The sequence below is a fragment of the Beta vulgaris genome, chromosome 6 (genome assembly GCF_026745355.1).
Source record: "Beta vulgaris subsp. vulgaris cultivar EL10 chromosome 6, EL10.2, whole genome shotgun sequence".
NCBI classification, from domain to species: Eukaryota; Viridiplantae; Streptophyta; class Magnoliopsida; order Caryophyllales; family Amaranthaceae; genus Beta; species Beta vulgaris.
Genome location: NC_079207.1, coordinates 4,519,568 through 4,528,959, shown reverse-complemented (window position 1 = coordinate 4,528,959; position 9,392 = coordinate 4,519,568). Strand labels below are relative to the sequence as shown.

At 40.3% G+C, this 9,392-nt stretch overlaps 2 protein-coding genes across 4 annotated transcripts; one reads left to right on the top strand and one right to left on the bottom strand.

Moving 5' to 3' along the window:
- Positions 1 to 448: 448 nt before the first annotated feature.
- On the bottom strand, positions 449 to 1,870 carry LOC125494198 (uncharacterized). Its single transcript, XM_048637816.1, has one exon. It carries the CDS (start codon positions 1,868 to 1,870, stop codon positions 449 to 451), a length of 1,422 nt encoding a protein of 473 aa, XP_048493773.1.
- Positions 1,871 to 2,079: 209 nt separating this feature from the next.
- On the top strand, positions 2,080 to 9,126 carry LOC104895131 (heterogeneous nuclear ribonucleoprotein Q). Of its 3 annotated transcripts, none has more exons than XM_010681557.4 (11): positions 2,080 to 2,445; positions 3,038 to 4,071; positions 4,155 to 4,244; positions 4,319 to 4,783; positions 5,392 to 5,485; positions 5,575 to 5,673; positions 5,826 to 6,061; positions 6,163 to 6,247; positions 6,385 to 6,437; positions 6,523 to 6,615; positions 6,732 to 9,126. In XM_010681557.4, exons 1-10 carry the CDS (start codon positions 2,259 to 2,261, stop codon positions 6,595 to 6,597), a joined length of 2,418 nt encoding a protein of 805 aa, XP_010679859.2. In that variant the 5' UTR covers positions 2,080 to 2,258; the 3' UTR covers positions 6,598 to 6,615; positions 6,732 to 9,126. The 3 variants fall into 3 exon arrangements, with proteins under 3 accessions (XP_010679859.2, XP_048493736.1, XP_010679858.2); XM_048637779.2 differs by having other exon boundaries at positions 5,572 to 5,673; positions 6,523 to 6,623; XM_010681556.4 differs by having other exon boundaries at positions 2,081 to 2,445; positions 5,572 to 5,673.
- Positions 9,127 to 9,392: the final 266 nt, after the last annotated feature.

The window sequence follows — 9,392 nt, the reverse complement described above, 5'->3', positions numbered from 1 at the left end:
TCATTTGACCACATCATCACATTAAAGTCTCCACCGCATAGCCAAGGTTTGTTGTCTTCTTTATAGAGCATTTTCATCAACTCTCCCGTCTTGTGCTTATTAACATCTTCCGGCCACCCGTAGTATCCAGTAAAACGCCATTCCTCCCTTCCATCACTCACAACTTCAGCATCTATGTGATGAGTCGAGAAAGAAATGATTTTTACGTCCCATTCCTCTTTCCACAGTAAACAAAGTCCTCCCTTCCTTCTCCTCCCTTCACCTTCACAATTCACCACTAACATATTTTTGAAATGCAATTTTTTCCTTATATTTTCCATCTCACTTTGTTTCATTCTCGTTTCTTGTAAAAATACTAAACTGGGTTGCTCGTTTATTACAATGCGCCGCAACGCATTGACTGCCGGGATGCTTCCCAAACCCCGACAGTTCCATGATAAGGTGTGCTTCATTGTGCACCAAGAGCCCATTGCGTGGGGCTCGCCACCTTAATGTCTTGAATTTCAGTAGAACTCCCATTGTCCACCATCGTGTCCACACTCTTTGGTTTTTTCCTTGTATCCATCACATCCTCGTGGGCTTTTAAATCTTCTCCCTTCTCCTTTCTTCTTTGCCCACTAATCTGCTTCTCCTTCTTATTCACCCCATCACCCTTCCTACTGGCTCGTTTCCATTTTCTACCTCCTACGAACTCTTCCATCACAAGATCCACACCTTCATATTTTTCCCAGCTGTCTCCCCTCTCGGGTCCTCGCTCGACCATGTTGATCATTACTTCCTTCCCTCCTACCTCCCAGTTATCTTCTCTACTTTCCTCGTTTGTTCCCAAACTGTCGTTGTTGTGACAAATTTGATTTCCTGTAGCACCTGTTTGCTCCATAGTTACCTCTACTTGCCCCTCACTGTTGGTGTCTCTAATGGCACACCCATTTAACTTCTCAAGGACTTCATTAACTTGCTGTACTGGAGGCCGAGGAATTTCCTTGGGTTTTGTGATAAATAAACGCCGAGCACATTGCTTACTATCCCCTCCCCCATGCGTATCCACTTCCCTCACACTTCTCCTCCAGGGAGATGCTTTCAGCCAGCCTCCATAATTCATTTTCGGCTCCAATTCATCACCACACTCCTGACAATCTTTTACTCCGTGCCCCAATCTACCACAATAGTAACAGAAAAATGGGGGTCTTTCATACTTTACTTCAAATAGGTCTTCCATTCCACCGCGCATTTGCACTTTCACTGCTTTCACTAGCGGTTTCCTAACATCAACGTTAACCCGCATCCTCATAGATTTATCAATTCCCAACGATCCTGACATATCCATTTTCACGAATTGCCCTAATTTTTTTCCGATAGCCTCGACATTCTTCATATTTAACCTCCCTTTGAATGGCAGGTTATAGATTCGCGCCCACATAGGTAGTTGAAACAACTCCATATCTGATGGTTTAACATTTCCTTCAATGTCTCCCATTAAGATGGCATGATTATCAAAATGCCATGGTTGGCCCTCAACCACTTTATTCTTGTCACGCCAATGATGGAATTGGAATACAAAAGTGTTATCTCCCAGACTACTTATATCGACACCATGGCTAGGTTGCCACACTAATTTCATGGTGTCCATAAAAGCAGTTGCATTTATTCGTCGCTTTGTCCATATTTTCCCGACGAGCCCTAACTCCACCCGTGCGTCATCATCCTCCTCCCCTTCTTCCACCCAACACACTGCTTCTTCTTCTTGATCCTTCACCCCGATTCCTTCCTTTTCAGTTGAGTCGTTTATCAGAACGGTTACATTTTTAATATTGTTTATCATGTTAGTTGTTTCTGGTTCTACCTCCTTCATCCCCGAGGACGAAGCCATGAAACCCTAAACTTTGCCAATCCCGAGGAATCCTCGAGACGACACCTGCAGACGAGGAAAACTAGAGAATTCTAGAACACCCCTCCCAAGGAACCCTAGAGAGAAAACCCTAGAGAGAAAACCTAGAGGGAACTTACTTCGTTGTTTGCATAATTGCTCAATTGACATCCCTAGAAACTAGAAAGAGACGTGTATATAATTACAAAGAATTTCCTAAGATCACATCTCACACAGAAAATCCTTACACCTTGTAATTCCGCACAACTCTATCTAAACCGATTGAGTTTATACTACTCTAGGGTTTCAACCTCAACCTCCCACCTTAATTATTCCGAACTCTAAATCTCTCTCTTCATCAATCAATCCGAAAATTCTTCAAAAAAAAAAAATGAGAACTCGAAACGCTAATACCCCTAAAACGCCAAATTCCCAGAAAAAAACGCCGCCATCGAAGAAATCCGCCGCTAAAACGACAACTCCTTCTACTCCCGAACCTGAAAATATATCGGCGGTTACTTCTTCTAAGACCCCCGAACCTCAGGCTACTCCTACCGACCCTAACCCCGAACCTGCAGGTTTCTTTTTATCCTTTTTATTGTTGCGTTTGATTGATTAGTTGAGAATCGGGGAATTGAATTTCTTTGTAATTTTGCATGTGATCGTAATTTTTAGGGTAATTGAAAGTTGAGTTCTTTTTTGTTTTTGTGTGGATTTGTTTGTAACTCTTGATATTTACTGTTATTCTTGGGGATTTGTGGTTTGTAGGGTGATTTCGACGTCTTTTTGTTAATTGTTTATTGGATTAGTTTCAATGTATGTCCTCAATATATCATCTTTGTGTGTTGAATGTTTAAGAAATGGATGGTGAAAGTTATGTGTTGGCAAGCGTGAAAGTCGAAACGTTGCAATTATAGAAGAGTGAGGGCGTTTGTAGTGTGGTTGTGGCCAGTAACTTTGTACGTTTGTTATCTGATTTGTGAGCTTGTTTGGTGATTAATTTCAGTATCTATTTTGGTTATGTACTCTATCAAAACTTAATCAAATTTCTCTGGTTGGATATTAAAATTGATGTAGATTTACAATTGGGTGATGTTATGGTATTTAGACATGGTTTACCGTGATATTAATTTTAATTTTGTTAATAACTTGTCATCCATTTGATGGTAGTTGAACAAGCGAAGGCACCAGCTGAAGTTGTTGTATCACCAACTACCAAAGGGACTACCACTAGAAAGGTGACAAAGAGAATAGTGAAGAAGAAGGTAGTCAGGCCCAAGACTCCTGCTTCTGCTAAGGATGGAACTGCACCTGCACTTGCAGCAAAAGCGAGTGAGACTGATGATACAAAGGCTGACGTAGGCCAAAAGGAAGAGGATACAAGTGATGCCAAGGCTGTGGACATGTTGAAAGCAGATGAAGTGGTTATGAAGGATGCGGAATCTGTAGAGCAAGAGGAACCAGGTACTGGAAAGGGTGAAGATGCCGGAGAACCACAAGATAAGGGGAAAGAAAAAATGGACGTTGACGAACCATTGGCTGTGAAACCTGGGTCCACCGGAGAGACTGAAGCACCGACTCTAGACGGTGCTGCATTGGTAGGTAATGAGGAGCCTAGTGAACCTAAAGAAGAGGAGAAGGATGAAGAACCTGAGGAAGCAAATGATGATTTAGAAAAACTGGAGTCTGAAAAGGAGTCACAGGATAAGCCAGAGACTAATAATGATGATGAAAAGAAAGGAAATATGAGTGATCATGAAATGCTGGAGAATAAGGATGATGACAAGATGGAGAAGTTAGAAGAATCAGCTGCTCAACCAAATGAAAACAACGAGGCTCCTACTGCTGAGGGAATTGAGGATTATGGTGATGAAGAGCGTTTTGTGGAACCTGGGGATGAGGACCTACAGGAGGAGGATGAGCCTGAAATTGGGGATGAGATGAAGCCAGAAGAGGAGCACAAATTATTTGCTGCAGCAGCCAAGGAGCGCAAAGTTAAGAAAGAACTTGAAATTTTTGTTGGCGGGCTAGATCGTGAAGTTGTTGAAGACGATGTAAAAACGGCTTTTGAAAAGGTTGGAGAGGTGGTTGAAGTTAGATTATTGAAAGATCCTTCAACAAATAAGAACAGGGGCTTTGCATTTGTGAGGTTTGCGACTAAGGATCAAGCTAAGCGTGCCTTGTCAGAAATGAAAAATCCTGTTGTATGTTTTACTTATTTTGCTTTTGCGTATTTACTTATTGTGTTCTTATTTGACCTCCCTTATGAGATGTCATTGTTTAACAGATATGTGGGAAGCGATGCGGGACTGCACCTAATGAGGATAACGACACCTTGTTCCTTGGCAATGTCTGCAACACGTGGACGAAGGAAGCTGTAAGACTATATCTGCTATGATTGATTATTAGTGTTGAGTTGTCTTGCCTAATTTTTTTCTACTCTTTCCACAGATAAAACAAAAGCTTAAAGAATATAGTGTTGAAGGTGTTGAGAACATTACTCTTGTCCAAGATCCCCGTCACGAGGGTTTAAGTCGTGGATTTTGCTTTATTCAGTTCGCTTGCCATGCAGATGCAATGTTTGCTTATAAGAGGCTTCAAAAGGCAGATGCCGTTTTTGGCCATACTGAGAGGACTGCAAAGGTTGCTTTTGCTGAGCCTCTTCAGGAGCCTGATCCCGAAGTGATGGCCAAGGTTAAATCAGTTTTTGTAGACGGGCTCCCTCCTCACTGGGACGAGGATCGTGTTAGGAAGCATTTCAGAGGTTATGGGGACATTGAGCGTATTACGCTGGCTCGTAATATGTCTTCAGCTAAGCGAAAAGATTTTGGTTTTGTTGATTTCACGACACATGAAGCTGCCATTGCCTGTATTGAGGATGTCAACAGAAAGGAGTTGGTTGATGGAAACTCAAAGGTAATATTTGGTTCCAATCTTGTTTCTGGTGTTACCACATTGGAGTGAGATTATCTTTACCTTTTCTCCATAGGGAGCTACTTGTGTATGAGACTGAATTCACCACTGGCCATGCGATTGATCTGAATATTGTTATTAGCTATATGTCTGTTTCGGTACTTGTCAGTTGCTTTGGACAATATTTGTTTTGTTTGGCCGTTCTTTGTTATATCCTGTGATGTATTGGGTTTGTTGCCCGTGTAGTAGTCCTTGCTATTGTGATTGGTCTGTGTGAGGTGTGTGGTGCTTTGTCATATTTGACCTTTAAGATGTTTCAGGGCTATTTACTATATCCCTCTTCCCCATGTAGGGCCGTGCTTTTATTTCATGTTATTATGCCCAGGATTGTTATGTCCAGAAAAATGGTAAATTTGCTTGTCGAATAATTACATTTGGGTGATGCCTGCTGAAAATAGTATGTCAATAGAGTAATAGACTTATATTATCATGGAGTAGTCTTTAAGCCTCTAGGTTTACCATTTATATCTATATGATATTGTTTCCTTGTGTTCCATTGAGTTTAATTATATGTGGTTTTGACTCCTGACTTGTCTATTTATTTTGTCTAGACTAAAGTAAGAGCTAGGCTTTCCAATCCCTTGCCTAAAACTCAAGCTGTGAAGGGAGGAATGTGTGGTGGCTTGAGAATTGGCCGTCCTAGTGGTATGCCGACTGAGGATTCTGTATCTTGTCGTAATTTTGGCTTTTGTCCCCTTTGGGAATATTCTTACATTGAATTTACTTATCAGTAGGAAGGAGCTTCGGGCGTCCTGGTCCTGCGTTTAATCGGCCAAACTTTCAGTATGGGAGACCTTCACGTGGTCAGTTCAATGAACCTGTTGGACCATATGGTGAGTAATGTTTGTTTTAATGTTTGTAGCTGCTAAGATTAACTTTCAGCTTCTGTCGAGTCACGAGTGTATATTTTCTGGACACTTTGTTGCGTCTTCTATGCCTGTGCACTATGCTTTGTGTTTGATGGTATTGGTTATCATTGCAATAGGGAGACGAGTTCCTTTTAGAGGTGGGCATGGGGCATCAGGGGCTGGTGCCGGTGGAAGACCTAATTTTGGTGGACCTAGAGATGTTGATCGTGGACTGGCTAGACCTGTTCCTTCACGCAGGGAGCCATTCTCACTTGATGATGGTGGTTATTCAAGACCTTTCATGGGTAGGCAATACGATGATCCATATGCTTACGATGATAACCATGGTGTAAAGCGGCCATTTTATATGACTGTAAGTAGTGAAATGTACAACTTGATGGATCAGATTCTTGTTTCATGGATGTTATAGTGGCAGTTATCTTTGTACTGATATTTTCTCCTCATGGACTGCAGGACCAAGATCCTGCATATATGGAGCCAAGTCGGGTTCGTCCCCGATTTGATTATTCCGGCTCAGGTCGTGGTACTCACTTCAGAGGTACAAATTTTTGTTAGAAGCTAGTTTTCTTCTGGCGGGTCCCTCTTTTTTCTCCTCCCGGCTTTTTCCGTCATTTAGAGTAATTTTACACCTGTTGATGGTTTTATCGGACTTCAATGTTTGCTTGTTTCCTTCAGACACTTATGGAGCTGGGAGTAGTTTCTATTCAAGTGGCTATTATGGTCCTGATGTAAGTGTATATTCACTATTGGAAACTGTTCCTTCCCTGATGCTTCTTAACGGTAGCAACCTTAACCTTGTTATTTTCTTGCCAGTATGGTGCACGACCCCACTCTTCTTTTAACAGTCGGGATCGTCCTTATGGAGGTGGACATGGCTACTACTATTAGATGGAGTATAGTACCAAGGTATCTGGGTAAATTTGAACTTTCTAGTCTTTCTGATATTGAGACTAATTTTTTTTCTTTTTTGAGTTTTTTTCTGATACCATGGGTGGCTTCTAATTGTTTTTCTATATGTTTAGGTATTCGAAACTGCTGCATAATGGACAAGAGGCTTGCTGCTCAGGAGCTTTTATTTCCTTTCTACGTCACTCCGTTCACTCATTGCTTTACCCATTCCCCCTTGCTATCTTGGTTTTCCTCTTGATCACCGGCTTCTTGGTTTAGTCCTGTGTTTGTCGCTTCGTTTCCTTATGATAAGCTGGGTTCATCTATTATAGTCTAGGGCTTTTTTTTCCTCACTTTCAAGGATCAGGACTAGTGTCCTTAAAATGCGCATAATGGAGAAGCTGATAGATGACGGCCTTGAGTGGCTGATCACATTTTGAGGATAATAATTGGTGCCTTGTGGTTTTCATATCGTGCTAACTGAAATCGTCAATTTATTGACTTACTGGATGTTATCACAACATGGAGGATATTGAAGAGACATATATGCAAAAGGCTTCTTTTAATGATCTTATCTTAAATGTGAAAGTAACTTAGAAGCCCAGCTTCTTTTGTGCATTTGGGACTTGTGTGGAATAAATGTGAAGAATGTAGTGGCTGGGAAGAGTGGGTACAGTTTGTCAATGCTCAAGTAATGGTTTATGGATCGTAGTATAATGAACTTTTGAATTTATCAATATTGGATGTATGTTATTATCTAACCTTTGGTCATTCAGCTGTTGCCTTTCCTTTTTCTGGTTATTGGGTGTTTTTGCCTTCTGAGAGTGTTTTTCATGAGAATTAAAGACCATTTGGGTCTGCCAGCTTCTGATCTTATAATGAGGTTATCCCAAGGAGATGTGATTTACTTATGTGTTGGCACTTGGCTGTATATTAAGTTGCACAGATGGAGTTGATCGTTTGCTAGTTGAGGTGGGTGGTGATGTTATTGTTTTGGTTTTGGGTTTGCAATCATACTCAAGTGAAGTGTTGTGGTTAGTGACAATATGGTAAGCTTTTCTCACAGCAAAGGAAAACCAGAAAGAGTATTTGGGGGTTATTGGGCCTGAATTTCAGTTAACATAGAACTTTTGGAAATTATTTTGCTGTGAATTGTGATGTTCTCCACAAAGTTCATTACTTGTTTCGAGTATTAAGTTAATTCATAGGTTTCGTCTTTGGCATCAGGTCCCAGTCTTTTTTACTCTTCTGGTGTTGATATGTGCTGTAGTACTTGCTGATTATTTGCCTTCTTTTTTTTTAGCCTCTTTATCTTTGAGCTTTCTGATTTGGGGTAGTATAAAGACACCTTTATCCACTAGTGGAAAGCTTGATCTTGGTGGCTCTCTTGATGAACGTCTGAAAGAAGCCTACATTTTGGCATAAATTTAAAAAAGCATGGTGGTGTTGTGAAAGTATCTAACCTTTTTCTCCTCGAATTAGTAAAGAATAAGCATTCTTGAGGTTTCACCTTGATGGAACTTGGGAGTTCACCTTTTGATAGTCTAATTTGTATTTGATAGTTCCATTTTATTTAGCACATTATCTGGAGTCCACTGATGTCTGGAAATATGTGACAAGTTCTTATAATGGCCCCAATTTTGACAAAGAGATACCATTTCTATTAACTATTAAGGTAATAGCATGGTTTCCCAGTACTAGTCTAAAGTGTTTAAGAATTGATAAAGGTTTAGCTGGACGATAAAGTAATTTGAGATTATTTTTTGGCAGGGTCCCCCTAGTAGTTTCAGTTTCCGGTTTCTTTTATTGCCTTTGCTGTCATGGAATCAGCGGTCACTTTTTTATGTTGGCAATAGAGCCCCTCTTTTTCCTCGAATCTTGGACAGTGAAGGTCCTTGTTTTATGAGTTTTTGCCTACTCTATAAAAGCCTTTCTTCTTATTCCTCATATGTGAAATGGTGTCACAAACTTTCATGTCCAGAACAGTTGGTAATCCTTTGAGGTGTTATGTGGATGGATAGGCTTAGAGTCATTTATTTTTGCAACATTGAGTTTCATCAGTTTTATCGATCTTGAACATTGTTCTTTTGGGGATCTCAGAAGATGAATGGAAAATTTGGAGAATAGATTGATCTACACGTGCAGTCAGTGTAACTTGTGTGTTTGATACATGGACATTTGCTGCTACTGGTGCATTGTAAGCTCTTCATAGTTGTAGGGTTTTTTTTTCAGCCTTTTGCTCATTTAGTAGGGTTGTGAAGGTTAATATGGAGAACCTATGATGCAGAGCTTTTTGTGTGACAATTGCCATGTCGCATTACTTTTAAGTGCTTATTATCTGTTGGTATTTTAACATCTTTTTGGTGCCAATATATTCAATATGGTTTTGGAGTTGGTAAAATAGAGAACGCAAGTATTATTTGCTGCATTGTTTGTAGTTATCAACTATTGGCATTTTTCACGCTTGTGTTTTCATGTACAGCTTAAATGTAATTCTGTTATCATATAAACTATTAAAGTTTAATCTTAGTACATAAGTCTGGAGTCATAATGTGCGTTGTTTATGTTGTTCAAGATTCTAATTCATGAAGATAGGCCGTGTTTACTCTAGGTTTTTCTGTTTTGAATTGTTTAGAAATTCTGCAGGCGTGGTGCAAGCTCTTTAATTGCGATCTATGATAAGCTTTGGTGCAAGTAATGTGTAGCATAGATATTACGTCTTCTCTGTTCTTCATCATCATTTATTACAGGTCAAGGTATGGCTGTAAGTACTAGATGAACAAATCAAATATGCC

Bases quoted from the DNA above. Each gene is read 5' to 3' on its own strand.
- LOC104895131 (XM_048637779.2), top strand. From the start codon at position 2,259: ATGAGAACTCGAAACGCTAATACCCCTAAAACGCCAAATTCCCAGAAA. The intron at 4,784-5,391 runs GTAATATTTGGT...TATTTTGTCTAG, and splicing joins TGGTTGATGGAAACTCAAAG to ACTAAAGTAAGAGCTAGGCT. The intron at 5,674-5,825 runs GTGAGTAATGTT...TCATTGCAATAG, and splicing joins TGAACCTGTTGGACCATATG to GGAGACGAGTTCCTTTTAGA.
- LOC125494198 (XM_048637816.1), bottom strand. From the start codon at position 1,870: ATGGCTTCGTCCTCGGGGATGAAGGAGGTAGAACCAGAAACAACTAAC.